This window comes from Triplophysa rosa, linkage group LG16, assembly GCF_024868665.1.
Source record: "Triplophysa rosa linkage group LG16, Trosa_1v2, whole genome shotgun sequence".
Lineage (NCBI taxonomy): Eukaryota > Metazoa > Chordata > Actinopteri > Cypriniformes > Nemacheilidae > Triplophysa > Triplophysa rosa.
This window is the reverse complement of record NC_079905.1, coordinates 17,841,525-17,869,241: the sequence shown is the minus strand read 5'-3', so window position 1 is coordinate 17,869,241 and position 27,717 is coordinate 17,841,525. Positions and strand designations below refer to the sequence as shown.

General features: G+C 38.2%; 2 protein-coding genes and 1 non-coding gene across 3 annotated transcripts; all 3 read left to right on the top strand.

Annotated features, from left to right (window-relative positions):
* The first annotated feature begins 4,640 nt into the window (after positions 1-4,640).
* trnaq-cug (transfer RNA glutamine (anticodon CUG)) lies at positions 4,641-4,712 on the top strand. Its single transcript has one exon. It is a non-coding gene; the product is annotated as a tRNA-Gln (tRNA).
* Positions 4,713-6,829: 2,117 nt separating this feature from the next.
* On the top strand, positions 6,830-10,465 carry LOC130566964 (uncharacterized). The gene is made up of 8 exons (XM_057354805.1): positions 6,830-7,149; positions 7,326-7,406; positions 7,539-7,649; positions 7,757-7,834; positions 7,961-8,721; positions 8,823-9,150; positions 9,280-10,079; positions 10,429-10,465. Exons 6-8 carry the CDS (start codon positions 8,869-8,871, stop codon positions 10,463-10,465), a joined length of 1,119 nt encoding a protein of 372 aa, XP_057210788.1. The 5' UTR covers positions 6,830-7,149; positions 7,326-7,406; positions 7,539-7,649; positions 7,757-7,834; positions 7,961-8,721; positions 8,823-8,868.
* Positions 10,466-23,782: 13,317 nt separating this feature from the next.
* Positions 23,783-27,354, top strand: LOC130567026 (sialidase-1-like). The gene is made up of 6 exons (XM_057354898.1): positions 23,783-24,005; positions 24,548-24,737; positions 24,872-25,134; positions 25,341-25,523; positions 25,837-26,056; positions 26,140-27,354. The coding sequence occupies exons 1-6, from the start codon at positions 23,925-23,927 to the stop codon at positions 26,358-26,360; spliced, it is 1,158 nt and encodes a 385-aa protein (XP_057210881.1). The 5' UTR covers positions 23,783-23,924; the 3' UTR covers positions 26,361-27,354.
* Positions 27,355-27,717: the final 363 nt, after the last annotated feature.

The following is a 27,717-nucleotide window of genomic DNA, read 5'->3' as shown; positions in this document are numbered from 1 at the left end:
ATGCTAAACTTACATCACACGACAGCAGTTTGAAGTTATGGCTGCACTCAGTGACTTTGATTGGAGGTAGCTGGGTGGGTGTTTGTAGGGGGTGGGGGGGCTTGTTGGTTGTGGTTCGGGGCGTTTCATTTGTTGGGACTGTGTGGGTGTGGTCTGGTTGGTCTTGTTTTGTGGTCGATGTCGGACAACAGAGGAATAAAGTTAATTATGCCATTACTACTTTTCCCTGGTTGTTCCTCTGTTGTCTGTTGTTGATCGCGGAATGGGACCGGGTTGGACCTGCACGGTTTCGGCGGGTGGGGCTTCCTGGGTCGCGGCTCGTGGGCTCTCCCTGTTCTTCGTGGACGTTGCTCGGTGGCTTTGGTCGGGGTCACTGAGTGCAGCTATGACACGTCAGAGGAGATCTGGCCCTCCCGGCTGAGCCTGGTTTCTCCCGAGGTTTTTTTTTCTCCATTATTCAGCATTGGAGTTTGGGTTCCTCGCCACAGCAGAGCAGTGCAGTGTTGGCTTGCTCACCGGGAGACTGCATTTATTTATTCATTTATTTATTAGATATTATTTATTATAATGATCTTGCTTGGTCTATAAACACCATGCACTGTGCTGTGTTTTACCTTTCTGTGTTTTTCTTATTTGCTCCTGTAAAGCTGCTTTGGAACGATGCACATTGTGAAAAGCGCTATATAAATAAAATAAAATTGAATTGAATTGAATTGAATGTTTATCTGGAGAGGTTGTTGATTGTCACCATTGTTAGGGTTTTTATGATAAATAAATCTAACAGTATGAATAAATTGCCCTTTAAATTAAGATCATGTGGCAGCGACCGGTAATGATAAGACTTTAAAGTAATCAATTGTCCTTACCATCTTGTCCTGCTTTCATGTTAAGAAATATGCTTACTTTTATGCTATACTGAGCTGCATTTACTAGAGACCCCAGGTGTAGGTTTTTGCTAATGAAAATAGCACATAAGCAATTAAAATACTGTAATTGTTAATTTACAAAAGTATTTGTAAAAAGTATTTATCATAAATAATTACCATCTGACGAGATATCATTTTCAGAGTGAAATCTGCTTGCACTGTAAAAAATGTCCATAATTTTTTTTACAGAAAACAACAACTGCCAGCTGTGGTTACCTGAAAATTCTGTAAAAATATGGAAAAAACATGTAAACAGTTTACAGTTTAAAACAGAAATTATCTGTGTTTTCAATGCGTAACTGTACATTTGCTATAAATGATAAAACTGCTATTTTGTTGGAACACTTACATCACCTAAATAACTTTCTTAAAATAAATTGTTTTAAAAGCACATGGTATTAAAATTATTGAAAATCAAATGTGTTTTTATTTATCACTATGACACATGTCTGAAGTACTGTGTCTACACATTACACTGCAGAAATTATTTGGAGATTAACTGTGATTTATTTATTCTATTTCTAGAGGCAACACAAAAGAACTTCAAGACGTTGAAGGCGATTGATGTAGAAGACCTGATCGCATTAGTCCTGAAATTTGCCCCACACAGGAATTTAAAATGGTAATCATGCTTTTTTACAATATACTTTGATATTACCTGTAGTATTAACTACAGGTTAAAATATATAAAATATGTTGTCCAGTGAAAGGAATGCATTTACAGTATGTTTCATTTAAAGTTCTACAAAACCTGTTCTGAACCACCATAATACCCTATCCCACAGCGACATCTAGCGGTAAATTAAAATATAAATATTATTAGAATCTGTTTAAAAACTACACTAATTACTAACAACTGTTATTCTTATTCTAAATTATTAAATCAATTGATGTGTAAAAGAAACGGCATGTTTGGAAGAAAAGTGGAGTTATTAACATTTACACTTGCTTATGCAAACGATACTTTAAATATTCTTTAGATATTTTAAAGTATACTTTAAAAAGGTAATATATAATTTTGTACTTTTTGTGCACTTTAATATACGTATTTGATTTCCCCGCTTATTAAACAATCCAAATCTGTTGCATACATTTTTAAACTCCAATGTCAAATCAGTCCTTATCAACATCACTTAATATTGTGACGCTGCACTTGAACTGTATTCAATATGCTTGTTTTTTTCAGTAATGAAAATACACAGGAATACACAAAACACGTTTAATCTGCAATTAATGTCTGCTTTTTACATAGGCTAAAAGGAAATATTTAGGCTATGTTTTTAATCAAACCATTTGATGCGACCGTGCACAAACTTTCTTGCTAGTAAATTAAACATTTACATTTAGTTTACTTTTAGTCATTTTTCATTAATTTGTTAGTCTAATTGTTTATTCTAATTTGTCCATGGAACTTAAGTTGCATTTTTCTTTGTTACTTTTGCAGATAACGGTGGTGGCAGACATTAGATTTCCAGAGTTCACACCGACGAAGAGTTCAAGTTAATCCGAGGATCGTTTTTGTAGTTCTATAGTTATATAGACTTATTGTTTTGGCATGCAGTATTTTTGCACGTATTGATTAAATTATTTTGTTCATTTAGATTTTAATTATATTATATTATATTATTACAAACTTACCGTTTGTAAGCCCGTCCGATGTTGATTCGTGACCGTCCTTGTGTCCGATCACTCTCTCGCTTTCTTTTCTTTGCTTTCTCCGACAAAACCCTCTTTGTGACCTCTGTTCAATGCAATGTATTTGGTCATTTGCACTGTGTTACATTAAATATGATGTGTTTGCATCCTCAGTTGTGTCTTTCTACAACATCTGCTCTAGGCCCAAACCTCATTCTCACCTCTGACCTCTGCACAATCCACTTTTGTGGTTTTTGCAAGTGTTCATAACATTCTGCACTGTGTTACATTAAAGATGATGTGTTTGCATTCTCACTTGTGTCTTTTACAGCATCTGAGGAAGGCCCTTTGTGTGTATGAGCTCATTTTGACCTGTGACCTCTTCATAAAGCAATGTATTTGTTCATTTTGCATATGCTCATCACACTCTGCACTGTAATACATTAAAGCGCATGTGTTTGCATTCTAACCTGTGTCTTTAACAGCATCTTAGGAAGGCCCTTTGAGTATATGAGCTCAGTTTGACCTGTGACCTCTGTTCAATGCAATGTATTTGGTCACTTTGCATATGCTCATAACGCTCTGCAATGGTACACATTACATTTCAAATGTGTGAATGTAAAACTTTTAAACGTGTGATTCTGTTTATTAAAAACCGCACAAATAGACATTTTAATTTTAATCGACACCTTACAAAGGTAAATACTTGAGATACATTTACCAATGACTTGAAAAAAACATTGAAAACAGAATGAATGGGCTTAACCCAAGCGTTTCACTTGCCCATTCATTCTGTATTCAATGTTTTTAGCTCTTCAAAAGAATACTTTAAATTCATTATCAATTCATTGGTAAATGTAGCTCAAATATCAGTGGTGTAAAGTATTGGAGTAAATGTAATTAGTTACTGTACTTAAGTATCTTTTTGGCTACTTTGTAGTTGTACTGAGTATTAAAGATATTAGCAACTTTTACTCTCTACTTAACTACATTTTTGAACAAGTATATGTACTCTTTACTCCACTACATTTGTAATGACTAATGCAATTACACATTACATTTTGCATGGCACCTATCTTATAATTAATATTTTTTGCAGCAGTTTATTTTTGCTACAGAAGAATTAATATTGCCATTTAAAGGGCATTGAAGGTACTTCTTGTGAATTTTGCCCTAACTTCTTTATGTGAATACGAGTGCATTGTCAGGTAGTTGACAATCGCTGGCTTTGACTTTTTAATTTTACTTAACATTATTTTATTTATCCGTCATATTGAAGAGACCTTTTTGGAAGGAGTTTGGTTTACCTAGAGCGCTTGAGCTTAAATGAGACTTGGGTGTTTGTAATAGATGCTATGGTGTTATAAAATGGTTATATGGTGTTATTTGTTATAAAAGTTATGGTGTAGGCCATGACTTGTTGCAATTTTGAGGTGTTCAGTCTTATTATGATTTAAGAAAATAAATGCGATTGCTCTCCTCACGTATCGACTGTTTCTTGTTTTTCACTGACGTGTCTCTTAAGTGTTGAGGACTATAGTGCTGCTTTGAGCCTACATTCAGTATGAGTAAAATACTCAAGTACTGTTAAAATCAGATACTTGAAGACTTTTACTGAAGTCGTTTTGGAATTGGTGACTTGTAACTTGTAATGGAGTAATTTTCACTGCAAGGTATCTGTACTTTTACTTAAGTATGGTTTTCAGGTACTCTTTACACCTCTGATAAAATTCATTTTCAGTTCTATTATTGCTACCTTCTATTATAACAGACTGTAAATGGATGAGCTTACGTTTTCTGTCTATAACACATGAACGTGGACGCCCGGAAGCCTATAGACTAATGGAGACGTGGTTTTTTTGTACGAGGGTCCGGGGTCCGAAATCGCACACAGTACGCCGCAATCCACCGACCGACATGCCGAAAGCACCGACTCGCAAAACGAAAGAGAAAATAATTGCCCTTCTTCCAGAAAACGCCCTCGTGCATTGTTGGCATGCAAAAGGCTTGTTCAAGCTCTTGCAGTCCCAACCGAGCGGCCTTACTCTGCGATCTGGCGGGTCGGCAACCGTGACACCGGGTTCCATGTTGTAATGGTTAGCACTCTGGACTCTGAATCCAGTGATCCGAGTTCAAATCTCGGTGGGACCTCTCACCGGAACTTCTCCCTTTTTCGGGGCGTCCATGCAGAACCCCGTCAGAGGGGTTGTCAACGCCCCACCGTTTGAGCCTTTCTCCTAGAACGTTTGCGCTGTCAACGAAGCACGAGTGAAGTTCATCCATGTTTACGTGCAGGAGTAGGGTTGTACTTGTGGAACGATGAACCACATAGAAGATGGAGGGTACAGCAGAACAAATTGCCCATGTCTGAGACGTTAATGTGATTGCAAACAAACACACTAAAAAAAAAAACATTTGGCAGAGAGATTTTTCATGCCCAGGGCTAAGGACTTATTTTGACAATTGCTCAACACTAAGGGTGGATAACGCTTTTCAAGAAACTACAGGAAAGCGCAAAGAGACGCACCACAGCACACGTGCACACTGGCTTATTGAAAATGCAAGTAACACTGCAAGAAAACGTGTGGAATCTCTAAGTGACAACTCATTGTCTTTGACGTAAGCTCCTGCACCGTTGCTCTGGGTAAAAGCAATGCTGGAATTGCCACAGCGCTCTTCGAGTGCCCGTAACCGTTAGTGAAGCCTAAGAGGATCATCGGGATTGAAGGGCTTTCGACCCAGCGAGATCTACCTTAGATCCAACCATGATGGGAGACTCTTGTCGTGTTTCGGGTGCCACGCGAGGAGAACACGGCTCTCTGATGGGTTTGTGACTGAACACGATATAGCAGGAGTCACACGAGCCTTTTTGCTTCACTTAACGGTACGCGCGAATCCTATGCAAATCCAGAACGTGAAAACATGAGCCTCGTGGCCAGTTAGCTCAGTTGGTTACAGCGTGGTCTTAAAAACGCCAAGGTCGCGGGTTTCTTTCCCCATACGGGCCATTGACTTTTCTCTTGCATCCTGTCCATCACTCATGGCTACTGCGCCTAGGGTCCTTCGCGGACAGGCCTGCGCAAGTCGACGTGGCCGAAATGGCGGTACCTGACAACCACAAGTCTGTAAAATAAATCCAATAGTATGCCGAGTTCCATCTTTAAAAAACCAATTCAATCACAAAGTCCATTTTTGGCCGTCTAATGAAATTGCAAGGTCCATTTTTCATAAACCAATCACCGCACGTAGTCCATTTTTATCCATCATTGAGCGCATTCCATCCAATCTCCGCTCTAGGAATGTTATTTGCTCGGGTAAGTTATGTTATTTATATTTCGCTCGGGAATGTTATTTATATTTTGTTAATGAAATGGCTTATTTTATGAATAGCAAGATTGGCTCCGTAAAATTAGCCTACGATTAAAGTTACCTCAGCTGTCAGAATTCAGTCAACTGGATCAGGTAACGTTAACTGTCATTGATCCTAACAGCTAACAGTTATATATTTGTAATGTAAATAATTTTAGCCGGTGTTGTCTGACTTTGTGTAACTTCAGTTAGCAAACCTTATTTTTTGATAGGTAACGTTACCTAATTTACTTGTAATTACATAAGCATATCTGATATGTTAACCTTACTTCATGGGACATGGCGATGGTCTGTTAGCAGTGGGGGTTGACGTAAATCTTATTGTATATCTTATTTTGTTTATTAGCTATAGGCTACTGTAACATCACCGTTAAATTAAACTGGCACAAAATGTAACTGTTAACCCTCTTGTTGTGTTCCAGTCGAATTTGATCGATTTAAAGTTTTCTCTCTGAAAATGTAGTTTATTTAATCTGTCATGAGGTTCCATGACTTTGTCCACATAGGGCATCTGAACAAACAAAATAAATTTGGATAATGTTGATCAAATTTTGGGTGTTTTGTTTACCTTGTTTATCACCTGTGGAATTCCTGGTCAAAAATGACCAGTCATTAGAAGTGAATGGAGGAGACTACAATAAGTGTATAAAATTGAGTTCAGGCAAATGTCCTCATTAGATGGACACAGTTGAAATAGCACAATATATTTAATCTTAGTATTTGTTGTAGTCAAAATAATCCATACATTATGCTTTTTTAAAATCAAAAACGAGTTGTATGAGCCCAGGTCAATGAGGCATACAGGCCATAAATAGCAAACATGAGTTCAAAACTTGTACTGTATATTCACCTAATGTTGTGATAGATCTTTTTTTATCAACTTAAGTTTTTGTGAACATTACATGTATATCTATTATTATGGATTCATAATCTGCTATAATGTGGCAGTCATTTTGGACCAGGAACACAAAACTAGCTAACATGAAATGAACACAAAAGGAGGGTTAATGCCGTGTTGTCGGGCTACAATGGCAGTTAGTGTAACATATTCTGTATTGTTTTAGGCAACAATATGGCTTCAGCTAAGTCACACAAAGGCATGAGCGATGCTAACTGGTTTGCGCGTCTGGAGAGTTTTGCCCGAACAGGAGTTTGGCCATCTAGGGAGGGGAATAGACCTTCTCCCCGACAAAAAAGATGGCATGAGTTGTATCAGAAGGTAAATTATGCTGCCAGATTCATGTGTGAACTCGTATGATAATACATTGTGCGATTTTTAAATAAGTGATTATTTACATATGTAAATACAATGTAATATTGATATAATTATGATGACTTATGGCTGTTTTGAGATAACGTGGACAACAGTGTCGTAGCTATACTTTATGTTCACAGATAGAAAAGTGCCCTCTGCAAATGAGGGGGCAGACCACCCTTCTGAAGGAAGCTCAGATTTGTTTTTGTGGATTTCACAAGGTAACTTCAATTAGCCTAGTTCAAGTTGCATAAATAGATCTGTTTGCAATATCAATGTGTCTTTTTATCTGAAATCACATTAAGAAGACTTTATAATATTATGTCTGGTATATCTTTGTGCATGTATTACAGGTTCATCCACCAGTCACAGTGGATGCATCACAGAGCACACCTGCTCAAAGCACACCCTCCATCAGTGATGTGTCACGTTCTGCAAAGATGGCCAAACTGACATTGTCAATGGTAAGCAGACCTTACTATTGCAGGTATCAATGCAGACATTGAAACATCTCAACCTTTTCCTATAGTGTTAGGGTTTTGATATCATTGACTATGACAAACCTTTTCAGTTTGAAAAGTCAAGGTTTGGAGGCTCACATGTGGCAGCAGCAAAACCCAATTTGAGCACCCAGAGGAAAACCTCTCAGGTTAATATGAAAGACATCATGACTTTATCAAGACATCATCACATGATCACTACATCATTTTATTTCATTAAAAAACAATTTGCAATTGATCCCCTTAATAGATGATCATAATGTTTGACTCCACAGACATTAGAGCACTCCAGTTCAGCAGCAGCTTCTAGCCCACCCTCTGATCCTCGTCCTCCTCCATCCCCCAAACCTCATCGGCCTGTCATCCAGTCCTCCTCTACCTTCTTCCTTCCTCCAGCTCAGAGATCACAACGCATAAAAGAAACAGCAACACCATCGACTATTTCTGAGTTTGCTGTTGTGAGCAGCCCAGTAAGATGTCATTCAAAATATGAACATGCCTTTGTCATTTAATGCTGTCGTAGCTTATACTTAAACTAGTGTTTTTGTAAATATCAGCAGGTCTCATCTCAGCCAGAAGACCCTGCGGATCTCCCACTACTGTGGCCACAGACAATGCCAGAGCAGGACCAGAAGTGGGTGTCGGAAGCACTTTTTAGGGTTGGTGCAAAGGGAAAGCTGGAGCTGCGTGAAAACCTACAGTTGTGGTATCACCCCCCACAACCAGCCCTGTTGTACCACCAAGCTCCAACACCTGCTAGATTTTTTTCACAGCGGCTCTTGCTCTGGATGCCATATAGGCTATGGAAGGTGCGGCTCCAGTGTACTAACCCTGCCTGTGCCCGGCAACAGCTGTGTGGTGGTGGTCTGCACAGGAGGGTATGACAGGTGTTAGATATCGACAGATACTACAACCTGGTCACAGAGACCCTAATCTGTACCAGGTGTAGAACCAGCTACCTGTCCTGGAGTCATGCTGTGCTGCAGCAGTTGGACCTGGCCCATCGATCTGAATTCAGGGTCATCCTCACACGCAAGTAATTATTTTGCAGTCATGTTCACTCATATGCTACCTTTTTTGAGAAATATTTCCTAGATACCTGAAAATAAGATACTTGAATTAATACCTTTTGCCAAGGTATGCCTGTGACATTCGAGTTCTTCGCTTGTTGCGTGAGAGGGGCATGGGGAATGGCCCAGTGAGGATCATCGGCCAGCTGAGGGAGAACCACAGTGAGGAGTGGTTAAAACGTGTGGCTCGGTACACATCAGAGTGTGTGGCCTTTTTGGATAATCCTGGCCTGGATCCACTGCACTTCCAGGAACCACCACCGCTTGCTCCTGTACCCAGCTACAAATGGCTCCTCACTGTATACAGCCAGGACATCCTCAACAGACTCGATCACATCAAGGCCAGCATCACATCCACGTACGGATCAATTATAAAAATGGATTCAACTAAGAAGGTCAGAGGAGCTGGTTTAATGACTGTACCCTTATCTATAATGTATTGGTATACCAAAAGAGCTTTATTTGTCAATGTTACTGATTTGAATGTATGTTGTATTATTTGCTATGTTTATTGTTTCTTTCAGATCACCAAGAAGTTGAGTGGGCCTGCGAAAGGCACAGCACAGTGGCTTACCTCAGTAGGCAATGAGGTAGGTCAGGTGCTGATGAGTGTCCTGACTGCAAATGAAGGGGCTGGGTTAGACCTCATGGCTGCAGGGCTCATGGAGAGATACCAGAGAGCTGGTGTTGATCCTCCCACTATCCTGTATGTGGACTGTGACTGTTGCAAGGAAGTGGGAGAGACTAAACTGAAGAGGCGGTTCAGCGGCTGGCCTGATGTCATCGTCCGTCTAGACATTTGGCATTTTATGCGACGTCTGGCAGTAGGATGCACCACAGATGCCCACCAGTTGTACCCTACTTTTATGGCTAGGTTGTCGTCCTGTATTTTTGAGTGGGACGCAGGGGATCTCACTCTGCTGAGAAAGGCCAAGAGGGAGCAACTCACCCAACAGGGCTGGCCTGCAATGACGGAGGCAGAGCTTGACCGTCATATAAGCAAAGATGAGCTGGCCCAACACTGCAGGAGGAGAACACGAGGAGAGGAAACCACTATCCGCCTCCTTGATATGCTCATCAGAGAGCTCATGGGTGGCCAGGGGAATGATGCCCTTGGTATTCCTCTCCTTGACAGTGTGAGGATGCAGCACATCTGGCATGTCCAGAGGCGGCACGTCACCTGTATTCAGGACCCTCCAGATGTGCTGCTCTACACAGAAACTGGAACCCTAATCAAGGGCGGGATGGTTCTAAAAACGTATCGGTGTGCCAGAGGCTCCACATCCCTTGAATCATTTCACTGCCACCTAAACAGATTTATTCNGTATGTACTTCATGCAGTAATTTTTATTTGTCTACAGATTTTATTTGTTTCATTGATTTCATTGTTGGTTGATTACTGTAACTGATTATGGTAAGAAATACTGTAAGTATTGAAATAAATACTTGAAATATTCAGTCTGCAGCATCAGTGTTGTGCAGTGCTTGGTAAGTTTATAGTAGGCCAATTTGTGTACATTCTCCCTATATCTCAAACTAATCATGAAGAATGTTGTGGGTTTGTCACTTTTTTCATCTAAATTATCCCTTACATAACAACGTGTGGCCAAAAATCTAGCACATGCTATTTCCTAAAATTAGTTTTGTACAAATGTGTTTTTTATTTATCACAGCAGTGTGAAACTGGCTGCAATAGTGTCTGATCATTGAGGACTGTGTTGGTTAAATGAAAACTAATAGCATTTTCACAAATATGTGTATATGTTTTGACTGAAGGGTGTATGTTTTGACTGAAGGGTGTATGTTTTGACTGAAGTGTGTATGTTTTGACTGAAGTGTGTCATTTTGCAAACAATCTAGGAATTATGCAAATTGTGTGTGGTGTTTGGATAATTGTGCTTATATTGTGAAAAAAATAACCCGGTTTTCAAAATTGCGTGTAAACAATTGAAAAAAACTGTAATTAATATGGTTTTGCGTATGTTTAAAAATGTGATTTTTTTTACATAAAACAATAACATTTTAACTTTATAGAGCTAATGAAGGTAAACCCAGACAAGAAGAGGACATTGCAATGCATTTCCCTCATCCCAGGGAAGCTTTGTTTAAGCATTCAGCTGAGGAAGTCTGAGATCCTGCCACTCTGCCTCTGATCAGGCTTGCTGATCCCTTTGATCAAAGTGAGTTCTATAATTTTAACTTTGGTTTAAACTTTAAATGCTATCTGTAAAGCCTGAGAAATGTTCTATTTCTGAGAAAAATAATACACCCACAATGTAATAAAGTTTATTGGGAAATCGGAAGACTCCAGTGTAAGCGGAAAAGATATATTAAAAACATCGATGCTGATTTCAGAGGTCCACGTGCATGTATTTACATTCAAACGCAGCTCTCATAATCACTCTGGGACAGCCGGCACAGACTCCGATAGGGTTCCATCAACGAGGAATGACACCTTGTTAAGTTAGGAATTCTCTTTGTGTTAGTGAGGTTTCTCTAGTTAATCTCGTACCTTGCTTGATCTACAATGCAGTAATTGGAATGCAGGGAGAAAAATCCCGTCTCATCGAGCTGGGAGCAGAACAATGAAATAAATGAATATAACACCCAAAGTTACCTTTCTAATCAATTCTGTGTGTGAGCTCTCAAAAGCAGGCTTGTACTTTTTAATGAGGACAGGAGTTTTTTTGTATCGCTATGTTTCTGACACTGACAGGATTACAAGGCCAATTAAGAAAATTTTACTTGAGCTGAGAATATCTGTCTTTTCTTGTTGTGTTGAGGTCTGTTTGTTGTTTTTATCTTGAGGACAAAATTCTACTTAACACAAGGATGTGTACGATATGTTGCTTAGTACAAGTGTGCGTGCCTGAGAGGGGGTATACTCGTAGATGTGAGTGCATTAAAAAGAAAATATGTCTGTACTTGCATTTGTAATTTGTGTGTGTGTGTGCGTGCTTGCGTGTGTGTGTGTGTGCGTGTGTGTGCGTGTGTGTGTGTGTGTGTGCGTGTGTGCGCGTGCGTGTGTGTGTGTGTGTGTGCGTGCGTGCGTGCGTGCGTGTGTGTGTGTGTGTGTGTGAAGGTCATATGACAAGTCATGACCTGCTTACATAAACACAACAGTGATCGGGGTCACATCACAAGTCATTGTAGCAATGTGTCATCCACACACAGACCAACAGCCCGCTGTCCCATAACACACATTCATGCCCTCAGGCACGCGCAGTAGTATTAGCATCTATGAACACACTTGATCTTTCTAGAGGGCAGAACACATGAAAATGCCCAAGCAAAACATATCTTATCAAAAACATTTATGAAACAAGTCTTATTAAGCCCATATTGTCAATATTACAATATTTACATTTTCCTAAACTGGTTCATATAACTTTTTGTTTTAAATATTTAGCTGATCTTCCCAGATCATTTTAAGGTTCCTCATTTTACAAATGACAATATGCCAGTATTGACATTAACAGTGATTTTAATAACATGACTTTTGATATCATCTAAATACTACACATATAATATCATATTCAGTGCCACTATCTGATTGACACTTTAACAAAGTAGGTTGTGGTTTTGCACCCCTTAAACATTTTTCATTAACAGCTGCATACACTTGTATTTTGAGCGATCTGTGGGCAAAAAAAGATTAAACAAATTTAAAGATGAATTGGACAGATAGTATTATTTATACAATTTTTATATACAGTATATTACCATAATATTGTTATGGCGTTGTGTTAAGGTCATGACAGCCCTACTTATCACTATGTGGTAGTCACACTGTAAAAATGGTTTGTTAATTCAACTTAAAAATGTGAATTTTGCATCAAATTCATACTGTAAATATTGTATTGTATAATGGTTTATATTATATTTTAAACATTACATGGCACAAACTCAAGAATAAACAATTAATATTAATAATACATAAAAAAGCTAAGTTATTAAAAAAATTATTAGTTTTGAGAGAGGAAAAATAGCTGCCGCCCAACTCTCCATTTCTTTCGCCCCAGTGACAAAAAAAGCACCCGATGATAAATGCACCAGTGTTCAGAAATATGTCAGATAAATCTGACTAATTATTAAAACGTTAATTAGACTAATGGTTATACTTACATTTTTCAATGAGCGTATCTGGTAACGTTGGCGGTAGAAGATCGGGTTAACCAAAGCTGATCAACCCGTTAAATAAAAAACACATAAAGTTATGCCTTTAAGATTAAAATAATAATTTCATTTTAAAATAAAATACAATTAATATTAGTTCAAAATATAATGACTTTTTACCACAGAGGTACGACCACTGATGCGAAGAGCCCTGTGATGGCGCCTGCCCTGCCCCCAGAGAGATACTCTTATATAGGGAGATGGAAGGGTCTATAAATTTACCATAGGAGAAAGCGTAAAAACAAGAAAGGTTTAAAAACATCTCGTTATAAAATAAATATTGGATAGACTGCATGATCATTTAATTATCTTGAAAATGATGTATAATATGTATAACAATTATTTTTCTTTTCTCTATTGTTTAGTTTTATGTATGTATGTGTATGTAGTAGGATCTGTTATGTATCCCCCTTTTATTTTATGTTATTCTTGTCTGTTTTCTAGAAGGCAAAAAAAAGCGTAACGGCTACCATGGATCATGTGAGGCACCCTCAGCCAAGCATACAGGCTTGTTCGACTTGATGCGGCGCCGAAAGATCCGACATGCGGATGACATCAAAGTACCGCGAGAGCGATTCGAAAAAGAAGTTTGCTTTCGAATCGCTCTCGCGGTACTTTGATGTCATCCGCCTGTCGGATCTTGCGGCGCCACATCAAGTCGAACAAGCCCGACGAAGCCTGTTGACTCGGATGTGCGCGTCATTGCTTACGTTGCACGAGTGCCCACTACAGGCGGAACTCGTGAATAAGGTTTAAATGGAACGCACTAAACCCTTGATCACTTGGTATTCACTTTGAAGCTGAATTATTAAATAAACCATTATTCGCTTATGTATATAGTATATAGAATGGTGCATGAAACAAATTCATATCAGTTGTTGTAGAAAATATAAAAAAATCCTCTAGATATATCTTATACAGCATAAGCTATTGGAGAAAAATAAAATTACACATTCATAACATCAGTAGTATAAACTTTGACTGTAAACATAGGCTAAGCTAGCTAGACGTATTATGCAATTAAATCTCACAATATCTGTAATACACGTTATTATGCGTTTCATTCACACAAAAAATGAATACACCATAGACTACAGTTGAGCGATCTGCTGTGACGTCACATCAAGTTGAATTGTGGGATATAGAGCAGCTTGAAGTGTAGCCTACATGTGAAGTAGATTCGCTTCCTCTGTGTAAATCGAGGGAATGAGGGTATGTCCATATAAACTTACCTTTCACTTAAGGAAGTGGAACGCACTTCAAAATGGCGGCGGGGATTCCCCGAGGGGAAGTGCTTAGGGAAGTTCGCGAGGGTCTGTCTAAAAGTGAAGTGGAAGGCACCCCGGAAGGTTGCTGCTTGCTTTCCTTCTTTAAAGGGCTTTGCTGCCTCTCTTCACCTTTGGCGGTTAACACGGTTGGCGGTTTGGAGTTCCTCCCAGAATGCAACGCGTTTTTAAAAACACGGAAAAACACTTGTAAAAACCAAATACTGAAAATTCCTTCATTTTAATACAGTAAATTAACCCCTATTTTTACGGATTTTTTTTAGAGTGTACTTATGTCTGGGTAAGCAGGTGCGTTAACTGCTTAAAAAATAATTTAATGACGTTACTTTTCCAGGCATGTATGTTAATGATAATTAACGCGTTAAATGCACAGCCCTAATAAAAATGCAGCATTCATAAATTATTTTGAGATAAAACTTAAAATTTTTATCAGGTGAACCCATGGATTCATTTTTTATTGATGTTTGCCATTAGATAACATTTATTATTGTTGTAATTGCATCAACTTGTGCATGTAAAACCATAAAAGGGAAATTGTTAGAATTTCACAAATAAATAGATTGGCAAGATTATGACGCATATCATTCTTAAATCGAGAGTCGCTTTGAATGATATGCCTAGTAAGAATGTAGTTTAGACTATTTTATTTTTTTACCTTAATAAAATAAAGCAATAAAGAATAAGAATCGTTAATCATACCTGGAAGCCTGTTGTCTTGTGTTGGTGAACTAGATTTCAAAAATGAGGGAGGGGCCACAAATCCGTGAGCACAGTTTGCAAAACCATGAGCACGGATTGCGAAAGCGTGGGCACAGATTATGAATTCGTGGGTACAGATTTCAAAAACTGAGGGGACGGTTTACAAAACCGAGAGCACGGATTGTAAACCCGTGGGTACAGTTTATTAATCCGAGAGTACGGTTTTGTAAACTGTGGGTACAGTTTATTAATCCGAGAGCACGGATTTTTAAACTGAGGGAACGAATTACAAAACTGTGGGCACGGATTTGCGGGTCTAGCTTTCTTTTCTCCGAGGTGTGACCAGGCTCCGCATCATAGTGCAGCGTTAATAAACTTTATTTTCGCTGGTTTGTTTGAGTTCGAGTTCTTGTTATCGAGTCTCGGTATTGCTAACATTTCTGGACGTTTGCAAACGCGGTTGTTTTTTATTATGCACATGGATAATAGAATTAACGTGATGCTAAATTAAGCTATTAATATGTTGACAGTGTTCAGTTTGCTAAACGTAGTGTCAAGTCTCGTATGTCTAACATTACGTAACTTAGACAAATAACTTAACCATGTAATGCATATTCATAAAGTTAAATCAAGTTTATGCTCCGTATATAACCAATATGATATTGATAAACTTGCAGTAGCCTACTGTGTTAACTTACCCTTAGCTAACTCTGCCTTAGCTAGCTCTGAACTGGCCTTGTTGTTACAGATAGAATGGTGGATCTTGAACTAATTTGTTCTAACGTTTAAAAATTGGTATAACGTTAGCCTATGTTCAATGCATTAAGGTCAATAAATTCATTTGAATTATTAATGACAAATAATCTAATTGTGGCATTAACATCCATGTTCATCTGTTCCACAGGTATTGGACTCACCATTCTCACCAATAAAACATTTTTAACTGATGCCAGAGGAAATGTGAAGGTGGTTTAATGGATCTGAATTGATTTATTTGATAACCTTTTTTATTTGTTTCTCTGTTTTTTAAATAAGCTGTTAAATATTTGAATTCAAACACTGAATAAAAGTATTTTTGTGAAATACCTGTCAGCGTTTTTGGTCTTAAGATACATATTACTTAACACATATTAATACCTCATATGATTTCAAGTAATATTTACAAAAAACAAACAAGTAAAGACTACTGAGGAAAAGATAACTAGGGCTCTTGTTAAGAAATATTACGTATATTTAGAAGCATTACTTAAATAAAATTTACAAAGGTAAATATCCTGAAAGGATGAGTAAAATTTACTTGACCCCGTACTTGGGAATTTCTAGTAAAAACTACTTATACATGGGTTTAGCCTTTACTTGGACAGTTCTGATCAATTTACTAACATTTCCTGAGTGGAAAACCGTGCCTAGCTTTTTTCAAGTAAACTTCACTCCAAATTGTTTTCAGTGTGCAAAGGTCTCTTTAATGTCCTTTGGTATTCTAACCATGACTTTAATTGCTACCTTATCCACATACAGGTGCTGGTCATATAATTAGAATATCATCAAAAAGTTGATTTATTTCACTAATTCCATTCAAAAAGTGAAACTTGTATATTATTTTCATTCATTACACACAGACTGATATATTTCAAACGTTTATTTCTTTTAATTAGATGATTATAACAGACAACTAATGAAAATCCCAAATTCAGTATCTCAGAAAATTAGAATATTACTTAAGACCAATACAAAGAAAGGACTTTTAGAAATCTTGGCCAATTGAAAAGTATGAACATGAAAAGTATGAGCATGTACAGCACTCAATACTTAGTTGGGGCTCCATTTGCCTGAATTACTGCAGCAATGCGGCGTGGCATGGAGTCGATCAGTCTGTGGCACTGCTCAGGTGTTATGAGAGCCCAGGTTGCTCTGATGTGGCCTTCAGCTCTTCTGCATTGTTGGGTCCGGCATATCACGTCTTCCTCTTCACAATACCTTGGACGGACGTAACTGGCCATCTCAAACGAGCCTACCGTCACGAAGTTACGTTGTGGCAACGAATCCAGGAATTTCACTTTTCCAGTTGTCACACCGTTACTAGATTACGTTGTCACAACGAAAGTGTGGTCATCAGATTACGTAATCATACCGTTGTGACAACGTCAAGATAGTTATTAATATATTCATATATAAATGACAAATGCATACTCAAAATTCAGTTCATTTATTGTACAACAGTAAACAATAACATTTTATTATTTTGCTTCAACAACTGTCAAAATAATAAAAGAATAAAATCTTCAAGAAACGTGGAACAGGTTTATATCAATTAACAGTAATTTGTATAACACCTATTTAAATACATAATAGCTATATAATAGTTATAAAACAGCATAAAGACAGTGTACATAACATATGATTTAAGCATGCTACAAAATAATTTACAGATAAATATTAACAAAAACACTTTGAAATGAGTGTTACTTAATGTGATGATGTTGGTCTTTTGTCATAATTTTGCTGTTTTCACTCTTCAGTGCATATTCCGGTTGCCATGGTCACTCTGCTCTTAACAGCCACCAGTGCTAAATAATATAAAAATAAAACCAAATAATTACTTAAAAGAACATTTTATACATTTCATACAAACCACTTGGGCTATATGTCTTACCTGAATGAATTTTTTGGTTAGAGGAAACATTCCTATCTTGGTGATGATCCCACCGCTGTATAAATACCTTAAACAGTGCTTTCAGGCACTTTACTCTCATTTTTTTCATAAATGCCATTTGTTGAAAAGCAACTGGAATCTTTCACCTGATAAAACGAAATTTCCTGTCAGAGGAACTTTGTTCCAGTCAGTGAAGCACCTCAAAAAAGCGTTGTTACTCCTGTCAGACGGCGTTCTGTCAGCTTACGAGTAAATATTTCATTTAAAATGCGATTTATACAACTCTTCAATCAGTGTTGTGCAAGTTACTTCCAAACTGTAATACATTACAAGATTACTGTTATTTAAAAGTAATCCCTTACCTTACAATATTACTGTCTCAGAATTGTAATAGGTTACATGACTCCTGTATTACTTTTGAGTTACTTTCACCAAAATGACTACAGAAGTAGAACTTAACATTCTAAAATAAGTCTTTGTATTATTGTATTTTCAAAATACAAAATACTTTTTGCTGCTGATTTCTTGAATTAACTAGGCTATACACAAATAAATACAAAAAAATACTAGCCCAATTATTTCCGGTGTCAAATCAAAGTTAACAACTGCCAAAAGACGTTTATATTGCTATATTTACTTATCTGAATGGTTTCTTAGGTATTGTATATATTTTTTGTTCTGATGAACTCAAAATATGTTTTGGGGGATTTAGGAAAGCAAACAATTCTGGGTCCCCTTTGACTACCATTATATTTTTTTCTGCTATGGTAGTCAATGATGCCAAAGAATTTTCAGTTGCTAACATTCTACCAAATATCTTTGTGTTCAACCGAACAAAGAAATGTATACAGGTTTGGAACAACTAGAGGGTGAGTAATCCATAACAGAATTTTCGTTTTTAGGTGGAGTGTCCCTCTAAAATCGATCCCATGTGTGCTCGAGACAAAACGTGTTTTCTCTTCGTAAGACATGAAAAAACTTGCTTAAGAAATAAGCATAGTTAAATTTATTGCATATGTACTGTATAATTTGTACAAGCACATCAATGTTTTAGTTGTTCTAGACTTCGTATAGCGCTGCTCAAACGTCAAACGTGGCAGCCGGTAGAATCAACTGTTGTACACTCACGAGTGATTTCTTTCATTGTGCAACGTGACATGCACCATACGAAACACTGGTAAAAGCATAATTCGGATACATTGTCATATACCACCTCTATATTTTCCTCTTTGGTTGAGCTGAGCACCCACGTCCCTCCCTGTACTGTAGCCTGCCTGTCAGACACTCGTTCCCCACACTTTTGAGAACGGGCCGGTCCTGGAGAAGCCAGGTATTCATCTGAGTATGAATACACATTAAGAATCTCATCAATTAACATTTATCCTTAGAATATAAATAAACATTTTGGCGGCCGCAGTACATTATGAAAGTATCCCAAAAACCCACGGATCCATAATTTTTCCCGCAACTGCATTTTCAAAATAGCCCAATTGTGCTGGAAAATGGCAACACTGGCGCTTACAGCGAACCGGGCGGGGCCAATAGCCACGGACCTTTAGCTCAGAGGCTGAAATCATGCCGCGTTACAATACAAACTAGATAGGTACATTTTCTGAAGAAAATGTGAGTGATGCTTTGTGGCAAACCGCAGAACTGGGCACTAGGGTGATAACACATTAAGCCATGAATGAATTTAACCAAACCCTATGTCTCTACGATGTTCTGATGCAGAGATATAGGTTTTGCTAAACGGTTGCTAGGCTAATGTGTTTGGTTGCTATGGGCGTGGCTTAGTATATGCCAATTGATGATGCTCTAAGCTATGAGTGTAAAGAACCAACCCCCGTCTCTCTACATTGTTCCGATGTAGAGATATAGGTATTGCTAAACGGTTGCTAGGCTGACATGTTTTGTTGCTATGGGCGTGGCTTCGAAGCTTCATGATGATCCTGGGACACTGATTGGTTGCCTGAGTAAAACGAGCCCACCCCCTTGTCTCTATGACACTGTGTTGCAAAGATATCCACCTGAACCTTTAATAATGGGAGTCTATGGGATCGGTTGCTAGGTTGCTGTAAATGGTTGCTATGGGCGTGGCTTAATAGCTTCAAGATGATCCTGTGACACTGATTGTTTGTGTGAGTCAAATGAGCCCATCCCCTTGTCTCTACGACACTGTGTTGCAAAGATATCCACATGGACTTTTTATAATGGGAGTCTATGGGATCGGTTGCTAGGTTGCTGTAAATGGTTGCTATGGGCGTGGCTTAATAACTTCATAATGATCATGTCACACTGATTGGTAGCCTGAGTAAAATGAGCCCACACCCTTGTCTCTAAGTGGTTGTACTGCTAAGATATTCAACACGGGACGTTTTACGCCTTATATGGGCATGCTTCCTGTGATTGGGAAATATTGGGAGGCTCTTACACCCCAGGGGTACAACTTACACCCCATTATGAGTGATGTTCTTACAGAGCCTGATAGCCTCTTCAAATCGTGTATTATTTTCATGTTTCTACGATATCCTCACTCGGAGCTACAACCCGTCAAAGTTGGGCGCAATGTTAAGTCAATGGGATTTTTCGGGTTTTTATTCGCCCCCCATCGCACCCCCTCCACCCGATCGCTTCCAAAAGTCATCACACACCATTCCTCAATGGGCCGCTCGATTTGATATATTCATTCATGGGCCCAAAGCGAAAAAATAACGCCTGAATATATAGGTATCTAGGTTTTGAATGGGAGTCTATGGGCGCCATTATAAGTATATGGAAATTTTGGGAGGCTCTCACACCGCAGGGGTGCAACTTACATCCCATTGTGAGTGATGTTCTTATAGAGCCTGATAACCCCTTCAAATCGTGTATTATTTTCATGTCTCTACGATATCCTCTCTCGGAGCTACGATCCCTCAAAGTTGGGCGCAATGTTAAGTCAATGGATTTTTTCGGGTGGTTTTTCACCACCCTATCGCCCCCCCCACCCAATCGCTTATAAAAGTCATAGCACACCATTCCTGAATAGGCCCGTCGATGTGATGTATTCATTCATGGGTCTACATCAAAAGCTGCGGGACAAGTAGCGTGCCAAACTTTTGGCGGAACAAGAATAATTATAAGAAGTATGTATGTTCGAATAACAATAGTTATGCTTTTTCAAAGTATCACTAAATAGTTCCACCAGCCAGAGGGAGATAAATGACACCACACGAGTCTATTCACGAATAGGAAATAGAATTTCGGGATTTTTGATTTGTTAATGTCTCTCGGGCGAAAAGTTTGTTGTAAGGCAAGCATTACATGTACCGAGTAAAATATTACTGAAAATTGATTAGTAATGCCTTACACTACTGCGTTACAGCAAAAGGTAATACGTCACTGTAGTGCATTACTTTTGTAACGCATTACTCCCAACACTGTCTTTAAATCCATTGTTGTGAAATTAGAACTTCGAAGAAACGAGCGGTCCTGTCAGGCGCAGTTCAGCTGTGCGCGCGCTGCTCTGAACTTGAGCCAAGTCGGGAGGCACGCGCTGTTAATATTCCCATACAACACAGAGCAGCCTGCATAGCGTGTTAAATATCTTGTAAATCTTGCAGATTTACAATGTTCCGACTAAAAACGTTTTAAACAAGCATAATAATTGGCGTGTGAATCGTCAATGTTAAGCATGGGCTAATATAAATGGTAATGAAATTACGTGCTTGCGACCTGGCAGTTACGTTACCAGCAGGTCATCATGTTGATATCAAAATATAACCAATATATTAACTGGACCGTTCTTGGTTATCCTGCAACGTTATGAGACGGTAAATGTGACGTTATGAATTGGTCATTTATTGGTAATGAAATTATGTGCCTGGGGACGTGCCAGCTACGTTGCTAGCTGGTAAGTCATGAAATTACCAAAAATTACCAATAAATTACGTAACCCGTACGTCATGTGTTAGCTGGGCCATCACTATTGTCCACACTGTTCGGTAGCCTCACAGTGATTGCTCAGTCACTATCCTCATCGGTTCTCAATCGAACGTGTCAGAAAGAAACAGCCTTCGCTTCGATTAGTTTACTGCTGAATCGAAAGCTGTTGCAACCGGTTCTTGACTCGAGAACGAGAACCGCTCTAGCAGTGGCACGAACGTAAACGGTGCTGCAGATCAGTGTACATACAGTGATGATAAGGCAGTAATAAAGTCCTAAACATATTTCCAATGTGTTTTATAGTATCAAACCTCTGATGTTTGATAAAATATCTGACTAAAAGCTTTTTATTCGCTTTAGAAATTACACGCATGCGCAGTATCATCGGTTCCGAATCGAACGTGTCCGAAGGAACCGCTCAGTATCAGTTGCTCGTGCTCATTAGTTCCCTCTTCACCCACTTCAGTTCAGTACTGTGACTAACTGAATAATAAAATGTTTTTTTTCGAGTCAGAGGGACTGTCAGACATGCCATAAAATGAGTAATTCAAGTAATTTGCGATTAAGTGCTTAGTGGAGACGCGAACTGTTTAGAACAGTTCAGTCCGATTTGGTTAACCGGATCGACCGGTTCACTGAAAAGAACCGGCTCAAAAGAACAATTCGTTCGCTAACCGGCCATCACTAATTTTTATACCCCTACTGCTCTTTTCTCCACCAATCAAGTCTCATTTTACATTTTCCCATGCTTTGTTTCAGTCTTATCCACAGCTCGAAGGCCATGCACATCTTCCCTTCTCAATAACACAAGATATCATTCATTCTAGAAGAATTTGGTCTACCAAAACCTCACGTAGGCCTCTGTTCTGCTACATTCAAAAAGATAAATCAGTAAAAAACTCCTAGAAAGGCATTAACAATCGTTAATAGAAGTAATGAATACATATTCTTACATTAGTTTGTAAATCACAAGTTTACAAAAGCATAAAAATAAAAATGTCCTCCACAGCAGCCAAATGCGAAATATCTTTAGTGGGGCTTGTGTTTCCAGTCTGTTGCATTCTCATGCGTAGAAGTCAATGGAGCGAAAAGTCAAGTGTGACCGCAGATTTACAGTCTCAAGGACGTCTAATTTCGAAACATGTTAGCAGAGTCTTATCTTTTTTTTGTTGTGTCTGTCCCATGTCATAATGTGCTTTCAAACCAACATTTCATGATCAGAATAATGAATCTGAATGAAATGTCATTGAAAACCATACATTTCTGGAAATAACAGAATGCCTAAAATAATATTGAAAATAATGCATTTAGCAGATACTTACGAATTGGAAAAAACAGCACCCTACAATGTCAGTATTTCCATATTTACAATTTGTATATTTATCGTTATGTAATTTATTTTAATAAAACTATAAAAGCTGCATTACTTTTCACTGATTTGATATTTTGCACTTTTTTGGCAGCCTGTCCTACAAAATTTAAAATGCTATTTTTTCTTGGCTCTCTGGTGTCTTTAAGGTCTTCAGAATCCTGTGAAATGTTTATAACTGTACAGCATACAGTAAATGGAGGACTTCTGTATGCATTCCTGTTAATCACACCACAGACCCAACATAGCAATGATTGATTGAATCTGGTTCATCTCACTCCTTACTTCTCCTGCTGGAAAATTCTTTGCAATAATGAATTGAGTTACATTGTCTTTGGCAGCCACATACATACCTGGTTGCTGCCATTTGTCAACGACGCCACCATTTTTGGCCGGACAAAACTGCTGTCAACACATTCAAGCAAACAGGACCTTCGCCTTCTGCATAAAAACCACAATAACTTTTTATATTTTTCAACCTGCTTCTACATTGTGCCTGGTATACATGGAACTGAACTGTTAGTGATATATAATGGATACAACGCGAGAAAAACTAACATAACCACAAGTTGGTGTTTAGTAGAGAATAAAAAAGACACGATGAGATTGTATGTAAGATAATATAATTGAATGTACACGATGTGTATTTTTTTCCATTGTGGAAAAAAGCTGAACTCATTTACACAATCAAACTGACACTGGAATTGAGTCTGCCTTTTACTTTTATAGTAATAAAGTATACAAATATAGTCAAAAACATTTATGTAACATATAGCAAAATAAATCAAACTACTGTGCTTTATAAATAGTAGGAAGTATGGCAGTATATACTTGAAAATGGCACTATTTTGATTTTTCAAGAGCGCTCTATTTTTTTCTTATGCAAATATTTTGCCATGTGACTGTGACGTCACCGCCGGGCAGTCATATGACTGTAGGTTAAAGCATGAAAGGCTTCCGCTGTTGATATGTTGTGTCTAACAAACCCAGATAAAGAAATTGTCGGATCTTCGCAAGAAAAGGGAGCACGGCTGCGGACAAACGGTCACATTGATCGTTCCAATGGATTTTATTCGACATCTATGGACTGTAACTTTACTTTGCGTTGCAGTGTTTCCGTGCGCGTGTGTGAACTACACTCAGGTAACGTTAATCCAAAAATCCATCATGTGACAAAACCTCTTACATTTTCTTTGTAGTGTATATTTCATGCTGTTCTTTTGTACGAGTATAACGTCACGTTTATAATAATTATTCTGCCTGTATAGTATACCATAGTAAACTGTGGTTTGGAACCATACCATACTAAATATTAAAGTGTATTGCAGTACTTACTACATTTTATCATTTCACTGTATTTAATACTACAGTATACTGTGTAGTAGTGTAATGACTATAATATACTACAGAATACTGCAATTTACTAGTGTAAATATTGAAGTATACTACAGTATTTTATAAGGGAGAAAAACCAATGTTTTCCGTACTTCAGTCCTGTTGCACCAGTTTAAAAACAATAAACTGTTTATATAGATGTTCTTACAATACAAGTATAATGTAAAGTTTCCTCTGGCCTCGTCGTCTTGATAAACAGATATATAAACAGAGCAATTACAGGACATGATCAGCGGACATATACACACCTATTTTTTTATTAATAACCCCAACAATTTTGCTCTGCACAGATTGACCCGCTCATATATGACGAGCAGTTGCTATGGGTCGGTGGTGGAGCTGGTCAGGTGAACACCTATCGGATCCCCCTGCTAACCTTCACGCCACGTGGAAGTCTGCTGGCAATCTCTGAAGCCAGAAAACAGTCATCAAGTGACATCGGGGCAAAATTTATTGCAATGAGACGTTCCACAGACAAAGGTGGACCTTCCACATTTATATGCCCAGTTACTGTTTCGGTCATTGGACTGTCAATCATTTTCTAGTTTTGCTTTTTCAACTCGGTTAGTGAAATTGAATTGACTTTGGTTTAATAATAATCTTTTCTTTCTCAGGAGCCACCTGGTCTCCAACCTCATTCATAGTGGATGACGGCTTTCTAGCAGATGGGCTGAACTTGGGTTCAGTTGTTGTGGATAAGAAGACAAGTGCTGTGATACTCATCTACTCTCTGTGCTTCCATCGTTACCAGTGCAGCCCCTCCAGCACCATGATGGTGGAGAGCCTGGATGATGGATTCACGTGGAGCACACCACAAAACCTGTCCATTGAGCTGGGGGTGAAGAGCTTTGCTCCTGGGCCTGGCTTTGGAATACAGGTGTGAATTACCACTGTCAAAAAAACATTGACCTCACGTGGTAAAATGTTTATGACACAGTTATGACCGTCTTGTTTCTTTGATATATAACTGTAAAAAACAAGCTCATTATAAAACAGGGCCACATGATTAAACATAAGAGTATTCTTTTTTATTTTTATATATATTTATATTTGATATATTCCATGATATGCCTGTGTTTACAGAAACGCTACCCTCCCAAAGTGGGGCGCTTGGTGGTCTGTGGCCATGGATCCATTGCTGGTGACGGGGTCTTCTGTATATTGAGTGATGATCATGGTAAATCCTGGAGATATGGAGCTGCTTTGAAGAGCATCCCTTACAACCAGCCTAAACAGAATCTAGACTTCAATCCAGATGAGTGTCAGGTAACAGCATGAACCTTCATTAGTATCACAGTGTTATTGTTTTATATTTAAAGCTCCTCATTTGAGTCTCATTGAGGTTATTTTAATGTTTTTGCTTGTTTCTGGTGCCCCCTGCAGGTATTTATTAATATTCAGCATGTGCAGCATGTTTCTGCACATGAATGTTATCATTTGTTTATTTGTATGTCAGAAAACTACATACATAACTTCACAAACGTATTTATTGCAAGTGACCAAAACTAGTGGACTTGTCTATTACTAAGTGTCTCTATACATTATCTCATGCTGTGCTGTTTCATGTGTGTTCATTCAGCCAGTGGAACTTCAGGACGGAAGCATTGTCATCAATGTTCGCAACCAGAACAACTACCACTGCCACTGTCGAATAGTAGTACGGAGTCTGGATGGAGGCGAGTCTCTGCCCGTTGAGGAGCTGGTGTTTGACAAAACACTGGTGGATCCCGCTGTAGCAGCTGGTGCCCTGCAGAAACAGGGAGTGCTGTACTTCACCAACCCAGCCAATGCTCAAGAGAGTGAGAAACAGTCATTAGAATGTCTTTTAAAGAGCAATTAAAGTAGATCATTATTTAAGATTGATTTATTGGCGTTTGTGCAGGAATCAATCTGACTCTTCGCTGGTCTTACACTGACGGGAAGTCATGGGAGAAGGAGGCGGTTCAGATCTGGCCGGGACCGAGTGGTTATTCCTCTATGACATCGCTCGAGGGGAATTCTCCTGAGGACAACAAATACATCTTTGTCATTTACGAAAAGGGCCATAAAGAATGCATTGAGACCATCTCTTTTGTCAAAATCCATTTATACGGAGGAAAATAGCACACGGCCGTTCATAAAAAGGGAAATTTTGGACTTTTAAAAATGACATTTTAGAACACGTTTTTAGCCTGATCCACGTTTATTTTTACAGTTTTTTTTAATTAAATTAAATAAAAGGTGGCTGGACTGTACTATGCACAGATTGGCTAAGGTTGATATAAGCGTTGACTTTTTTTTTTTTTTAAAGAATCAAGACATCCTGGTTCAACGTGACATCAGTAGCACAATGTAATATAAAAACAATCATGATTTTACTCACTGGTGTTTTACCTGCTTTACTCTCATGCACATTTGCTACAATGTAAGTATTTTTTAATTAAAGATTTCCTTTGTGCGGTCAGACAGCAGCACCGGCTATTGCACATGGCCTTTTAAAAGCTACTCTTTTTGGTTGTTTAACAGCTCCAGATGCTGTTTTTTGCCAAGCCTTTGCCAAAGTACAACTATTGTAAATCCTTGAATGAGCACATGTGATTGATTCAAGTCCATGGTTTTGGTTCAATTAAATTGCTTGCATAAACTGGACGTATCCATACTCTCCACCCAACAAATCTGTAAAGTCAAATACTACAGTGTATGTTTGATTATAGGGAATCATGCAGATACCATGTTGTGTCAACATGCATTGTTTTTAGACATTTATTGCAATACAAAATCTACAACAGAACGTGTTTTTATGTTATAAATTCACATCATTACATCTGGTATTTGCACTTTTGCACATCTGGTATTTGCAGTTGCAAGCTAGATGACACAGGGACACAATGCATTGTTCAATAAAATTCTCAATCTTTATAAGTAAATGGAGTTTTTTCTTGACTTTTGGGACTGGTTTATTCTTTACAAGCATACAGAGGTGAGAAGGTCAGGTCTGCTGTGAAAACCATGACCTTTTCACGATCACTCTCCTTGTGCTTTTCTTTGATTATAGATTAACAGTTAATAATTTACAATGTGTACCTTGCAAAAGCAGTGCTAACCCTGTTCTAAAGGTGAAGAAATATTGCTTAATTCTGAATAAAAGTCTACTTAATGGGACAGTTCACCCAAAAATAAAAAATCTGTCATCATTTACTCACCCTTGAATTGTTCCAAACCTCAATTAATTTCTTTGTTCTGATGAACACAGAGAAACATATTTGGAAGAATACTTTTATTGAACAGCTTGGCACCACTGACTACCATATAGTAGAAAAATTACAATGGTAGTCAAACGTGCCCCAGAACTGTTTGCTTTCTTACATTTTTCAAAATATCATCTTTTTGGTTCAACAGTACAACAACAATTCCTACTATGGTAGTCAATGGGGGCCAAGAGCTGTTTGGTAACAAGCATTCTTCCAAATATCTTTCTCTG

Bases quoted from the DNA above. Each gene is read 5' to 3' on its own strand.
- LOC130567026 (XM_057354898.1), top strand. From the start codon at position 23,925: ATGGATTTTATTCGACATCTATGGACTGTAACTTTACTTTGCGTTGCA. The intron at 25,135-25,340 runs GTGTGAATTACC...CTGTGTTTACAG, and splicing joins GGCCTGGCTTTGGAATACAG to AAACGCTACCCTCCCAAAGT. The intron at 26,057-26,139 runs GTGAGAAACAGT...GCGTTTGTGCAG, and splicing joins CCCAGCCAATGCTCAAGAGA to GAATCAATCTGACTCTTCGC.